This window comes from Heptranchias perlo, chromosome 19 (assembly GCF_035084215.1).
Source record: "Heptranchias perlo isolate sHepPer1 chromosome 19, sHepPer1.hap1, whole genome shotgun sequence".
Classification (NCBI taxonomy): domain Eukaryota; kingdom Metazoa; phylum Chordata; class Chondrichthyes; order Hexanchiformes; family Hexanchidae; genus Heptranchias; species Heptranchias perlo.
This window is the reverse complement of record NC_090343.1, coordinates 42,982,730-42,998,302: the sequence shown is the minus strand read 5'-3', so window position 1 is coordinate 42,998,302 and position 15,573 is coordinate 42,982,730. Positions and strand designations below refer to the sequence as shown.

Sequence of the window (15,573 nt, the reverse complement as noted above, 5' to 3'; positions counted from 1 at the left end):
TAAATGCGGCATTTGCCTAGTCAGAAGAAAAATTACTTCAAAAGACATTTAGAACAGAAGAATATGACCAGGGCACCTCATATCCCAACAACTTTTAGCAGAGTCACGTTCAACGAATGCGACAGAAGGATAAGATTAACATCTTAGGAACACTGACTCGCTCATTTGTGAGTTATTAGTTTGAACAACTCCCTTGTCCCTTTAAAAGTGAATTAAAGGCCAAGTGACGATCATGAATATTCAGATAGGGGATGCTGTCTTGGTTTAAGTGATACCCCATATGATGCCCAGGAGCCAAGCCAATCTTGCAACCAGCAGCTTGGAATTCTGCATTCCATTTATATATTTCTCCAATTCTGACATCAATCCCATTGAATTATCGTTTCTTTAACGATAAGCATTTGTTTGACAACAGAATAATATAATGAAGTCAGCACTTGTTGAGGCTACCATATGGATTGTTTATATCCCAATCTATTAAATATTTCATTGGGGTGAATGGCCAGAGTCCAATCTGCAGGACACTCCCAACGTCGAAAAGAGCAGGTGAGAAGATGAGGTAAATGAGGAATTTGTTAAAATGAAAGGAACACTGACAGAGATAAGGAGCCCCAGTTTTCAGCTCTTAGGAAAGAATGAGTTACGGCAGCAGACTGTGCAGTAATTATTGAGGACGCATGGAAGAGGAAGAAAATTTACGATGGTGTATATGGAGCTGAAGAGGAGCAAAAACAGGAAGTTCAGAGGAGCAATATTCATAGTATTGTAGATAAAATAGAAAAGGACCAGAAGGATTGTGATAGCGAAAGTGGTGAAAAAAAGGATTGCCTAACAGTCAATAAGTTTCTTTCATGTACCCTGTCTGGTAGTTTGAGGGAGGTGCTTGAAAGTAATTAACTGATGAGTAACAAAATACGTGGTTCATGAAGCATTGAGTTGGCCTTTAAAGGGGCGTTATTACTCTGTAAAGTTGTTAAAGTTCTTTATTGTATTGATGGCATTACAATATTCACAAAGTTAAAATATGTAAAGGAAATTCCAGAGGTTGGTCTTCGTATTAATGATCTGGATGAGGATATTGAATGTTTGCAAGTCATACTAAAATTGAGGGTAAGCCAACTTTTCAAACAGACACTTAAAGATTTGGACCATTTAGGAAACTGGGCCAGTAGATAGGAAGTGTAGTTCAACATCAACAATAACTTGTATTTACATAGCCCTTTAACATAGCAAAATGTCCCAAAGCGCTTCACAGGAGCATAATCAGTCAAAATTTGACACCAAGCCACACAAGGAGATATTAGGACAGGTGACCAAAAGCTTGGGCAAAGAGGTAGGTTTGAAGGAGTGTCTTAAAGGAAAAGAGAGAGGCAGCTCTTCCGTTCCTTATAATATAGCAATTCCACTTTAAGACGGTGATGTGTTCCTGTTTTAGTGACATCTGTGCTGCTTCACTGATTAGGCAAATACAGCTAAAATGCCTCACTTGAACCAAATTTGGTGAAAAGTGACATCAACACAAGCAAAAAAAAAGACAACTGCAGAAATGTTGAAAATAAATTATTTCCATTTTACTTCAGAATTAACGGGAGCTGGTTGGATTGTGCATGCAAAGCACACATCATTCCTGCACTGCAGCACGCCATAAATAACTCCTCCCTTACTTAATTAAACACAAGAAATGCTAACAAATGTTGAGGTGTGACAAGGTCATAAAAGCCTCATTGCAAACTGGCACTACACCAGCTACATGTTAAAGGTGAACTACATATTGATTAAAGTCATAACTCAGCTTCTACCCTTTCAATCCCATCTGGATGAACAATGCTGTACGTTTGGAAGTTAAAGAGGAGATTTTCCACGTTGGCACTCCCAGCACCTTCTGAGGAATGCATCTGGGAAAAGTGCACATCCCGAGTCTGTGATTTTCCATCTGGTGGAAAATCTCCCTTTAAATATGTTGCCTATTTTTAGAGACAAGGGGGTGTCATATTGGTTTTATCAGCATTTTTGGCCCAAGTTAAATGCAAGTTACTCAGTAATATAGCCATGACCAATGGCCAATTATTAGGCCTACAAGCCTAGAAATGACTGTTGGTTTTTTAGCAGACAGATGTTTAATATGTTTGTATGACACTTTTCCATCTGTAATCTTAATACCCATTGCTTTTAAATGAGTTAACAGCTCCATTAAAATAGCAGACAGAGGAATGCCACATTCAAATGCTGATATTGCCACAGTTACATCGAAACTACAGCACAGAAACAGGCCATTCGGCCCAACAGATCTATGCCAGCGTTTATGATCCACACGAGCCTCCTCCTCCCTACTTCATCTAACCCTATCTAATTCTTTCTCCCTTATGTGTTTATCTAGCTTCCCCTTAAATGCATTTATGCTATTTGCCTCATCTACTCCTTGTGGTAGCGAGTTCCACATTCTAACCATTCTTTGGGTAAAGAAGTTTCTCCTGAATTCCCTATTAAATTTATTAGTGACTATTTTATATTTATGAACTCTAATTTTGGACTCTCCTACAAGTGGAAACATTTTCTCAAACACCTCTATCAGGTCACGCCTCAGCCTTCTCTTTTCTAGAGAAAAGAACTCCAACCTGTTCAGCCTTTCCGGATAAGGATATCCTCTCAGTTCTGTTATCATCCTTGTGAATCTTTTTTGCACCTTCTCCAATGTCTCTCTATCCTTTCTATAAAATGGAATCCAGAACTGTGCACAATACTCCAAGTGTGGTCTAACCAAAGTTCTAACATAACTTCCCTGCTTTTCAATTCTATCCCTCTAGAAATGAACTCCAGTGATTGATTTGTCTTTTTTTAATGGCCTTATTAACTTGCGTAGCTACTTTTAGTGATTTAGTAATTCCCAGATACATGGACAATGCAAATATTACACTTCAAACTTAGAGGGGCCGATTTACCCACTGTCATAGAATCATACTGCGCAGAACGAGGCCATTTGGCCCATCATGCCTGAAAGACCTGTTCAATTAGTCCCACTCCCCTTCTCTTTCACCATAGCCGAGCAATTTTTTCCTCTTCAAATATTTATCCAATTCCCTAATGAAAGTTACTATTCAATCTGCTTCCACCACCCTTTCAGGCAGTGCATTTTTTGGAGGAGGGGGAAATCCGAGGCATGGAATATAAAAGCAGGGATGTTATGCTAGAACTATATAAAAAACTAGTTAGGCCACAGCTTGAGTACTGCACACAGTTCTGATCACCACATTACAGGAAGGATGTAATTGCACTAGAGAGGGTGCAGAGGAGATTTACAAGGGTGTTGCCAGGACTGGAGAATTTTATCTATTATGACAGATTGGATAGGCTGGGGTTGTTTTCTTTGGAACAGAGGAGGCTGAGGGGTGATTTGATTGCGGTGTACAAAATTATGAAGGGCCTAGATAAAGTGGATAGGAAGGACCTATTTTCTTTAACGGAGGGGTCAATAACCAGGGTGCATGGATTTAAAGTGATTGGTAGGAGGATTAGAGCAGAAATGAGGAAATATTTTTTCACCCAGAGGGTGGTAGCAGTCTGGAACTCACTGCCTGAGAGGGTGGTAGAGACAGAAACCCTCAACTCATTAAAAAAATACCTGCATGTGCACCTGAAGAGTTACAGACGAAATGCGGGAAAGTGGGATTAGGCTGGGTGGCTCGTTTCTCAGCCGGCACGGACACGATGGGCCGAATGGCCTCCTTCTGTGCCGTAGATTTTCTATGATTCTACGATTCTATGAAATCTTTGCATTTGGACAATATCCTGCCTTTACAAGACTGACATCTACTGCTATCTTTGACCCTACAGAGCAGGTGATTGATACTGGAAGTTCTGGTTTGAAAACTATAAACTTCAGGTGACAAAGGCCATTCAAAGTTATAGCACACCACCTGCTGCTACAATCAATTTTTTTTGGCATGTAATTACATTACAATCTCTTACATTACAGTAGAAACAGTGGTCACTAAAGGATCAAGACTTTCAGCGGTGGTAATTGAGTCATGCTATTGCAGCATGTCCCCCGATTTAATGCTTAAGTAAACCTACAGCTCCCCATAGAAATTGTACTATAATTATTGCCAACTTATAAGCAGGAGCTATGGCAACCACTTGGGTTAGAAGGCACTCAGGTTTCTGCAACAGAGGTAAGGTAGTCATGGTTTACATGCTCACACAGATGATCTTCAGTCTTTGGCTCAGGTTTCCTGTCAATCACACAGTCAGAAACCAAGATAAAGAGAGGTCAGCATTGCAAGCACACAAGTCGTCTTTTCCTGAACCTGACCACCACTGTGAAAGCTGTCTTTATAACAGATGGCGCTAGTAAGTACACATTTAACAGGGAGGAAGCCTTCAGTTTACAACTCTTATGTCAAAAGAATTGATTGGGGTCACAGTGGTATGCTACAACTTTGGACATTTGAAGTTTATAGTTTTCAAAACAGAACTTCCAATATCAATCACCTGCTCTGTAGGGTTCAGGATAGTAGCAGTCAGCAAGTGCCAAACTGATGTGTTCAATTACGTCAAATTCGAACAGTGTGCTCTTCATTAGAATCTTCCATTTGAAGATCACAAAAGGAGAACTATAGAGAAGTTCAGAGGTTAGAGAAAATAATTTCATCATTATTGGGAACAATAATGAGGTTTTTAAGATTGTGGAGGAATTGACAAACTGGACCTTGATAATTGTTGACTTTAGCGAAAGGTTCAAGTACAGTCCCCACCGCTTATCCCGGACAACCGCCTATATCAGGCAAATGGCTCTGACTATTTAACATTACCACTGGCGTCAACTACAAAGGTGCTGTTTAAACTGCATTGAGCACAGCGGCTATTTCAGGCTGTTCTAGCAGCTGTTCGCACCTCGTTAAAGTGCGATTACCTGTCATTAAGTCCCTTCTTACCCTCTGACTCTCTATTTCTCTCGCATGCTTTAATTTATGAAGTTCGATTAGGATTATTGGTCGCTGCCGTTAAATTTGCCTTTGCAGATGTAGATGACAGTAATATTATAGGGCTGGATTTTCCTGTGAGCAGCGAACGAATGGTGCCTGCCGTTCGTTAGACTCCCACTTGCCCATAGACTTTGCATGGGGTTTTGCACGGCAAGTTCCTCTCGTTGGGGGATCAGTCCAGCACAGCGCCCTCTACAGGGCATCTGGGACCTGTGTGAATGGGGCAAGCAGCTGTGTATCTCCTTAACCAATCAGATTGAAGCATGTTAATAAGCCACGCAGAGACTGAACCAGGAAGTGTAAGTTAGAATAGTGAATTCAATGTCAAATCAAGTACAGAAAGCAAAATAAAGAGGGTTAGAAATATTGAATTAAGAGTCAGAGCTAAAAGAGACAGAATGGCTGAAGATCTGGCAAAAGTTGACTGGGCAACCCCACTAGATAGGCAATCAAGTACTGAGGACAAATGGGTTCTATTTAAAACCATTCTCAAACAGAATGAAGCCATATATGTCCTAATGGTTAAAAGAAGAGCAAATGGTAAAACAAAACCACTATGGTTGACGAGGAATGTACAGAGGTAAATTCGATCGAAACAGAAAGCATTCTACACACTTAAAGCATTTAACTCACAGGAAAACTGCGAACAGTATTGCATGCAATTAAGGAAAACAAAAACAGCCATAAGATTAGCCAAGAGATCTCTGGAAAAGAAGATGGTGTGTAATTGTGGCAGTAACAGCAAAAGCTTTTTTTTAGCTATGTCAGTAGTCAGAAGACTGTAAAGGACCATATAAGGCCACTGAAGGATACTGTAGGGCAGATTCAACTGATTTTCAAGTTATAGCAGAATTTCTAAATGACTATTTTGCATCAGTCTATTCTCCTATAGACAATGTTATGTTCCAGATGAGAGGTGCTTAGTATTGAATAGCATTATTAATATTAAAATTGATATTAATATTAAAATAAGTAAGTGTTATTGTGTCCTCTTGGATAGGTTAGGAAAACTCATCATTGATAGGGCTCCAGGCCCGGATAATATTCATTCAAGGGTGATTAAAGAGATGGGACAGGTGCTCTGTGAGCCCCTTGCCTGTATCTTTAATAGTTCAGTAGAGTCAGGGATAGTTCACTTAGACTGGAAGTTAGCTCATGTAGTTCCTATTTTCAAAAAAGGGGTCAAATTAGAGCTGTGGAACTACAGGCCTATCAGCCTGACATCAATTATTGGGAAGATGCTAGAAGGGATCATATGAGATGCCCTTTATGATCACCGGGAAAGGGAAGGGGCCATTAGAAATTCTCAACACAGCTTCCGAAAAAATAGGTTGTGCCCAACAAATTTGATGGAGGTTTTGAGGACGTCACTAGAGTAGTGGATGAGGGTAATTTGGTAGACTTTGTCCACCTGGACTTTCAGAAAGCCTATGATAAGGTACCTCACACTAGGTTACTTCACAAGATAGAATCTTGTGATATCAGTAGAAATTTGACAAGCTGGCTAAGGAATTGGCTCCAATCTCGCCGCCAAAAAGTTGTAGTTAACTGATGTGGTTCAGCTTGGAGACATGTTACTAGTGGTGTCCCCCAGGGATCGGTCCTAGGCCCACTACTCTTCCACTGTCTTTATTAATGACCTGGACAATGGTGTTGGGAGTATGGTAAGTAAGTTTGCAGATGACTCCAAAATCTGTGCAAAGGTTAAGACGGTAGAGGAGTGCAGTCAAATCCAAGAAGATTTAGATATGCCAGGGGAGTGGGCCACACATTGGCAAATGGGGTTTAATTTAGATACATGTAGTGTAATGCATGTTGGTAGGGCCAACGCGGAATACACGTATCATTTGCAGGGAACAATACTGAAAGAGATTGAGTGACAAAAAGATCTTGGTGTTATTGTGTACAGATCACTAAAGGTTCATGATCAATGTAGAGAAACTGTAGCTAAAGCTAACAAGATATTGGGTTGTATTAATAGAACCATTCAATATAAATCAAAGGACACCATCTTGACACAATACAGGTCACTGGTAGTACTAGATTATCTAGAGTACTGAGCCCAGTTTTGATCCCCCCACATGGTGGGTGATATAGTGGCCTTGGAAAAGGTCCAGAGGAGAGCTACAAGAATGATTCCTAGCTTAAAGAACCTCAGCTACTCGGGACCTTGGTCTATTTACTTTAGAGCAGTGTAGACTTAGAGGTCTGACAGAGGTCTATAAAATAATTGAAGAGCTGGATAGCGTTCCTATTGATCGATTATTCCAGTTGAAAAGGTTGGGGAGGACCGGGGTCAAGAGTTTAAACAATGGAAGAGTGGGAATACACTGGATGTTGGGCAGTTCTTCTTTTCCCAGAGAATTGTGAGCCTCTGGAATACATTGCCGGCTGGTGCGGTGGGTGCTGACCCTCAGCCTTCAAGAGGGAGCTGGACCAGTTCCTGACTGGGGCAGAGATCACATCATATAGAAGGTAAGTGTTTTTATAGTTAACACTTGGGCCATGTGATCTCCTGGACTGGTTTCGATCACCTGAGGGGGTCAGAGTGGAATTTTAAAAGGGTATTTTTTTCCCATATTGGCCCTGGACTTTTTCTGTTTTTTCCTCTTGCCCCTCCCGGAAGATTACATGGTTGCAGGGATGGATGTGAGGTGGGGGGAGGGATGAAGTGTTTAGCCACGATGGTCTGGCCATCGTGGTGTGGGGCAGGCTCGATGGACCAGCTGGTATTTTCCTGCCCATCAATTTCATATGTTCGTATAACAATAAACACAAAGACTATAGCCAAGGGTGCCAGAATGCTTGATATTGCCTTTAACTTGCATCGTACCTGACTTAATTCATATAAGATGATTATTAATTTTAGGGTTGGTATAGAACAGTGTTGTCCATTAGTAATTGCTGACTAGCCACAGATGTGGCTACAGCAACACGATTCAGTCACATGCACTAATTTTAGTAGAAAATGCTTTAGAAACACTCACACAATACTCACCATTTTACCAACAATGGCACAAAAAGGTTCAAATACACATGCATACGCCATGCAAATCTGAGTATTGAGATCACATGCCTAACGACGCTACCTATTACTCATTTTTAGTTGCTGATGAGAAATGCAATTAGCCCCATGTGGTTGGTGGCTTAAGTATTGGACAACAGTGGCATAGAATAAATGCCAGCCAGTAACAATGAGCCAATAAAGAAACAAAATATTGACAGCCTCTGAAATTATTGCTCTGAAGCAAATGTTAACTTCATTTTAACGTTTGTGCCATTTTCTGGCTGAGATGGAGATAAGATCTCACTCCTAGGCCTCTACCAATTTGACCTTTAGGAAGTACCTAAGTGCTGCTCAGGTAGGTTTGCTCTTCGATTTTTTTTCTTGTCCTCTGGGAAGCATTAGTGTCTTCCCACGAATGGCATAACTGAGATCAGGAACTTTGCAGAGGCCAAACAGCATCCAAACATACCATGCACATTGGAGCAGACTGTTTTTACCTTTACTTCACCTCAAACTAATAAATGATTTGAAAAAAACTGAAGTCACGACAACTGACCCTTATGGCTCAGTGGTAAATGCATCAATCAGTATGGTACTGAACCAGGTAAATCCCAGGCTCCATATCTGGTATGGGCCAAGTTAGCTGATCTTAGCCAGGGCAATGATGGCTGGGAGAAGTTACTACAATTAGCCTCAGCATCCCTGGGCTAAGAAGGGGAGGGGGAGAGGGAAATCATCCAGGCTTCCTGCTCCTGATTATTATCCAGTAACCTCTTTTGCAAAGTGTGCATGTGCAAAGATTGGACGAGAACAGGTTTGGCATCAGCTCCGCTCTCTCTCCCCATTAATGAACACCCAATCATCACTCACCGCCAAGGCTCATACATGAAGAATGGCCATGTGAATCGCCACATTAAGAAAGAAAATGAGAGAGAAGAAAACTCTCTCTGGAAGTTCTACGGTCTACTCCTAATTCAAAGTTACTTACTTGTTTTTTGTCCTGGTCAATATTTGTTCCTCAACCAACATCATTAACAAACAGATGATCTGGTTATTATCACATTGCTATTTGTGGGAGCTTGCTGTGTGCAAATTGGCTGCCTTGTTTCCTACATTGCAACAGTGAAAACACTTCTGAAAGTACTTCATTGGCTGTAAAGCATTTTGGGACATTCTAAGGTCATGAAAGGCGCTATATAAATGCAAGTTCTTTCTTTTACATTGCTTGGTTCAAATAATTGGATGATTCAATTTTTTTTGGTGTGAGATATAACTCTTAATTATCAGGAGTGAACTGTAGTTAGTGCAATTTAGCACATTGTTGTGATGAAACCACAAATTTTACACCTCACAGAAGAATGCTGTTGATACTGTAGGTGCGAATTTGGATCATTTCTTTTATGATTAATTTTTGACTTTCTGGTACATCTTCATATAAATGGTTTCTCCCTCTTATAGGTCATTTTGAGCTTATTTTTGCCTGCATTTGTTATTGAAGTATTCATCTCTGTATGTTATGTTGGCAGTGCAATCTCATAGAATCATACCAGTCTGATCATTTATCTTCCAGATTTCATCCTTCAAACGATGATACGGTTATCTTCATTTAAACTTGATTGAATACGGTGCTATAGACTGTGGACCAGAAATCACACCAAAGACCAACTTTTCTTCAGTACCAGGTGATGTGCATTAACCAATTTATCAGCCTAAATCTGCAGATATTTTAGCAGTATTATTTTTTCCTCAGTATTAACTATACCGCCCCCCCTCCCGCCCAATTTGGTGTCGTCCGCAAATTTTGAAATTATACTTCCAATTTCCGAGTCCAAATCTTTGATGCAGATGGTGAACAACAGTGGTCCCAGCACTGATCCCTGTGGAACACCACTTCCCACCTTTTGCCACAGTCTGAGTAACTACCTTTAACCCCCTACTCTCTGTTTTCTGTTTTGTAGCCAGCTTGCTAACCATTCTGTTACTTGTCCCCTGACTCCACTTGTTCTGACCTTTGTCATGAGTCTACTATGTGGTATTTTATCAAAGGCCTTTTGAAAATCCAAATATATTACATCTACTACATTACCCTTGTCAATCCTTTCTGTTACATCTTCAAAGAATTCAATAAAGTTGGTCAAGCATGACTTTCCCTTTTGAAATCCTGCTGACTATTCTTTATTATATTTGCAGTTTCTAGATGTTTTTCTATTACATCTTTGAGTAAAGATTTCATTATCTTTCCTACCACCAATGTTATGCTATTTGGTCTATAGTTCCTAGGACTGGTTCTTTCTCCTTTTTTAAATATAAGAATTACATTAGCTGTCCGCCAGTCCTCTGGCACTATTCCCTTTTCTAATGAATTTTTATATGTTTCTAATAGTGCCTCTGCTACCTCCTCCCTAACTTCTTTTAATATGCGCAGATGCAATCCATCCGGACCAGGGGTTTTATCCTCTTTAAATTTGATTAGTTGATCAATTATTTCCCCTCTTTCTATCTTAAATGACTTTATATCTTTTTTGATCTCTTCTTCTAATGTCCTGCCCACCATAAGAGTCTTCCTGGTAAATACTGAGGCAAAATAACTATTCAATATTTCTGCCATTTTGCTGTCATTATCTGTGAGTTTATCGTGTGTGTCCCTTGGTGGCCCTATCCCTATCCTGATTTTTTTTTTGTTATTTATGTGTCTCTAGAATACTTCACTATTTCTTTTTACATTCCTTGATAATTTAATTTCATAGTCTCTCTTTGCTTTCCTATTTTTTTTTTACTTCTTTCCTAACCTTTTCATATTCCCTTTTGTCATCCTCTCCTTTGTTGTCTATGTACTTCGTGTATGCCTTTATCTTTAGTTTCAATTTTGCCCTTATTTTATTATTCATCCATGGTGTATCATTATTGGCTAGTTTGTTCTTGCTTTTTAGTGGGATATATTTCTCCTGGACTCTATTGATCACCATTTTAAATGTTTTCCACTGCTGTTCCATTTCCTTGTTTGTCAGTAATTTTTTCCAGTTTATTTTCCCTAGTTCCATTCTCAGCCCCTTAAAATCAGCTTTTTTTCCAATTTATTACTTTGGTTTTTGTCTCACTTATATCCTTCTCAATCTTTACCTTAAACCTTATTATATTGTGATCGCTATTGCCTGGATGTTCCCCCTACGCTTACTTCTCTTATCTGTTTTGGTTCATTTCCCAATACTAGATTCAGCAGTGCTTCCTCTCTTGTTGGGCTTTTTATATACTGTTCAAGAAAGGAGTCCCAAACACACTGTAAAAACTCCATTCTCTGCACCCCTTTACCTACCACTTCTTGCCAGTTTATTTGGGGATAGTTAAAATCTCCCATGATTATTATTCTATGTCCTTTACTCATTTCATATATTTGCTTACATATTTCCTCCACCACCTCCTTTCCACTATTAGGTGGTCTGTTGTATACCCCTATTAGTGAGATCCATCCCTTCTTACCTTTTATTTCAATCCATATGGATTCAGTTTCTATCCTTTTCTTAGATATGTCCCTTTTCTCTATTGCCATTATGTTATCTCAAATTAATACAGCTACTCCACCCCGCTTCTTCCTTCCCTATCCTTTCTGGTTATGTCATAAGCTGCAATATTTAGTTGCCAGTCCTGTTCTTTATGTAGCCGTGTTTCAGTTATTCCAACTACATCTGGTTCCTCACTACGGATAATTGCCTCCAGTCCCCCAGTTTTATTTTGGACACTGTGTACATTGCTGTACAAGCAGTTTAATTCATCTTTAATAGTTGTTCCTTTTACTTTATTTTTAACAGTACTTTAATACTTCTGTTTTATAACTGAATTTGTTCCTTGACTGTTATGTTATCTTTATTCCTTACCCTGGTCTGACCTTTACACTCATCTCCTATTTCTTTTATCACCACCAGATCCCTCCCCATCTTGCTAGTTTAAAGCCTTATGCACCGCCCTATTTATCCTTACTGCTAGGACCCTGGTCCCATTTTGGTTCAGGTGGAGCCCGTCCCAATGGTACAGGTCCTTCCCAGGTGCCAGTACTGGTGCCAGTGTCCCATGAAATGGAACCCCTCCTTCCCACACCACTCTTTCAGCCACGCATTCACCTTCCTGATCTGTCTATCCCTAAGCCAATTAGCACATGGCTCGGGTAGTAATACTGAGATTACCACCCATGAGGTCCTGCTTTTTAATTTAGGTCCTAGCTTCTGATAGTCCCTTAGTAGGACCTCATCCTTTTTCTTCCTTATATCATTGGTGCTGACATGGACCATGACAACTGGATCCTCCCCCTCCCTTTCCAAATTCTTTTCCAGTTGATCCGAGATGTCCTTTACCCTTGCACCAAGTAGGCAACACACCCTGGTGGACTCAGTTGCAACTGAAAAGGATGCCATCTATCCCTCTGATTATCGAATCCCCTATGACTATAACCATTCTAGTCTGATCCTCCCCCCTCGGACTGCCTCATGCTCCACAATGCCATGGTTAGCATTCTGGGCATTCTCCCTTCAGCCTTCATCCTTATCCTCACAGATATCAAGTACCTTGTTCCTGTTGGACAGGACCAGTGTCTGTGGGACCTCCTTCTCTACCTCCCCCTCCCTTATGTGTCGCAGTGTCTCTAACTCACACTTCAGCTCAAAGACTCTGAGCTGGAATATCTCAAGCGCCGTCATTTACTGCAGATGTGGCAATCAGGGACAGTCTCGCTGTCCACAAACTCCCACATACTGCAGTCCCGACAGACAGCCTATATTTCCACTTCTAATTTTTATTTATTTGTTTATTTATCATCAGTAGTTTATTTCTAGGACAAATGGAATCACTTGAGATCTAGATGATATTTAGTAAAATTTAGTAAATGTTAGCTCCCAACAATGGTCCAAATGTTGGATATTGGATCATCATCGTCCACATTGGGAAAAATTAATAGCAACACAGATTCACGTGAAAATTTGGAACTGTGTTCATATTTATCAATGACATGCACCCAAATAGGGGATATTTTAAAATCAGAATGATTGATAACCATTCCTTACGAGTGACGCTAGGCAAGTCTGCTATATTTAAGAAGAGGCTCAATGGGCATCTGTTGCTATAAGAGTACCAACCATTACAATGGTGGGTTTTAGTTCATATCTTAGTGACTCTGATGAAGATCTGTCCCTGGGGGAGGGGCAGAAGCTTACAACCGATTTTAGGTGCAATTGTTGAAGTCTATTAGCTTTGCATTGTATGAATAAACACAAGCAGTGTAATAAAAACTATTGATGAACTTGCACAGAAAAAGGACAAATCAAAACATCAAAATGGGATTTACATCCAATATTCCTGAACAGCACTGGGTGATGATTCTTCCTCCCATTCTTTATAAGTGTGTTTTGATTTCACCGTACCCTAGCACAAGGTAAATCTTCCCCGATGTTCAGTAAATAAAATGGCTGGTCAGTCGAAATAAAGTAGGACATGTTGAGCATCAGTTAGGGAAAGCATTTAAAATCTGGTGCCAAAAATCAATAATTCTGATTAATCTATAATCAACCACTGAAATCAATGAGGTCATGCGCTCTATTGATGTGATATATTAAAAGAAAAGGCTTAATCAATTCTTTAGTACAAAGAGACTGTTCTGCTGCTTGGGTTATTCCAGTATTCTTTCAGTCATAAGCGTATATATCATTTTATTGTATTATATTCAGGTTATTCTTCAGCTATGCATTGGGCTGGAAATTGCTTTCAAAATAACATTGAGCCTAACGGCGCTCACCATTATTAGTGGCAAAATCGAAGAGCAAGTTCCGGTGATGGCACATGTGCAGTTAAACGTGGAAATCCAGAACTTGCTCTTCCTGGTTCGCCGATGATCTGACAGCTTTGCCTTAAAGGGACATCACCGGCCGTGATCAATAGAATCAATGGACCAGCGCCAACTTGCTGTCTTGCCCAGCTAGAAACTAACTAATAACGACACAAAACAAGTACGCTCAGTTTTTTTAAGTCTAAACTAAGTTTTAACAGTGTGGTAAGTCTTAATAACTGCCAAACAACCTCTCTGGCACTAAAACTTAACTTTTAAAAATGTGGAGTCTCTTTACTCCTGATTTTAATAGTTTTTGGACATTTGAAAAAAAAATTAAATTAAAAAATGTAAATTTAAAAAAAATCTTTTTCCTTCTGTCTCTTCTATCTCAGTCTTTTAATATTATCCTGTATTTATTTCACTTTCCCTATGTCATTTTATAATACCTTATCGGGCACATCCGGGTTTTAATTTGCGCTGTTTGTCTATGGACTACACTTCCTGGTTCTCAGTGTGGCTGATTGGATGAGGAGCCTTAGAGAGCCTATCACCACTCACACAGCCCGGGAAAGAACGCTGATGTTATTTGAACTCGTAGCTCAAAGAAGTTGCTGCCAAAAAAACCGCGGGAACTTAGTGGGTGAATTTAAATCTAATGAGCAGTGAGCACTGCTAGTTCGCCACTTGGAGCAATTTACGGGCCATTATCTTTCCTGGGTGGATTGCTCTTTGCTGAGGTGTACAAATCATTGGTGCAGGTTATAAAGCAAACAATAAGAGGAAGGGATGGGAAAGATAAAGATGAAAGAGCAAGGTACATAAGAGAAAAAAGAGACAAAGGGAAAGAGAAAAGGGTGAGTGAGGAAAAAGGGGAAGGAAGAGCGAGGGAAAAAGAGAGAGAAAGGGAGAGCAATGGAAAGAGAAGAGGACAGGACAGGAGAGCAAGGGAAGGAGGAAAGGAGAGCAACGGAAAAGAAAGAGGGAGAGTGAGGACAAAAAGAGATGAGGGGAGCAAAGGAAAAGAGAGGCAGAGAGATAGAAGAGAGAGAGAGCGAAGCAAAGGAGAGCAAGAGAACAAAGAGGAGAGTGAGGGAAGGAAGAGAAAAGGGAGCGAGGAAAAGAGAGACAGGAGGAGCGAGGGAAGGGAAAGAGGAAGGGAGAATGAAGGGAAATAAGTGAGAACTGGAGAGTAAGAGGAAAACAGGGGGAATGGGAGAGTGAGGAAAAAGGGAGTTTGAGAGGAAAAAGCAATCTATAGAGAGGAAGTGAAGTACAGGAGGAGAAGATGGGTATAGATCAAGAGGGTGAATTGAAGTATAAGATATACTACAAGCATTGTGTAAAGGGATTTCTACATAACATGAATTTTTGTAAATATTCTGACAAATTTGAGGCCTGGAGGCTAAAATATGTCTTTAGTGTTTGGCTTTCATAAACAGATTTTGGTGATACTACTTTGAATGTTGAAAAATGCTCCTTTGTGGGTTGGACATGTGTTCACTTGCTGATGTCCGCTGGATGTGCACAGCTTGGTGTTTTCTCCTATAATGAGAGCAGTACTCAGGACAAGGTTCGGCTCCTACCTACCAGTCCTGAGGTCCACTGTGAATTGGTCTTGTTCCTCCACCAGAGTGTACAACAACCTTGCGCTGCTCCCATACGTTGGATCATCTGCGTCTGAAGCAGTCACCTGCATCACAGAGGTCCCTGCAAGGAAAGGGATAACATGGGTAAATTCCTTTTTGGCCGAGCGTCATGCATGTTATTTTACT

The 15,573-nt window shown here is 40.3% G+C and overlaps 1 protein-coding gene across 1 annotated transcript in view; it reads right to left on the bottom strand.

Annotated features, from left to right (window-relative positions):
• The window catches only part of LOC137335326 (cadherin-22-like), a 342,572-nt gene that overhangs the window by 295,133 nt on the left and 31,866 nt on the right, over positions 1-15,573 (bottom strand). The window contains exon 2 of the mRNA XM_068000646.1: positions 15,389-15,508. Within this exon, the coding sequence (XP_067856747.1) occupies positions 15,389-15,497 (109 nt within the window). The 5' untranslated portion in view covers positions 15,498-15,508. The remainder of the gene's footprint in view (positions 1-15,388; positions 15,509-15,573) is intronic.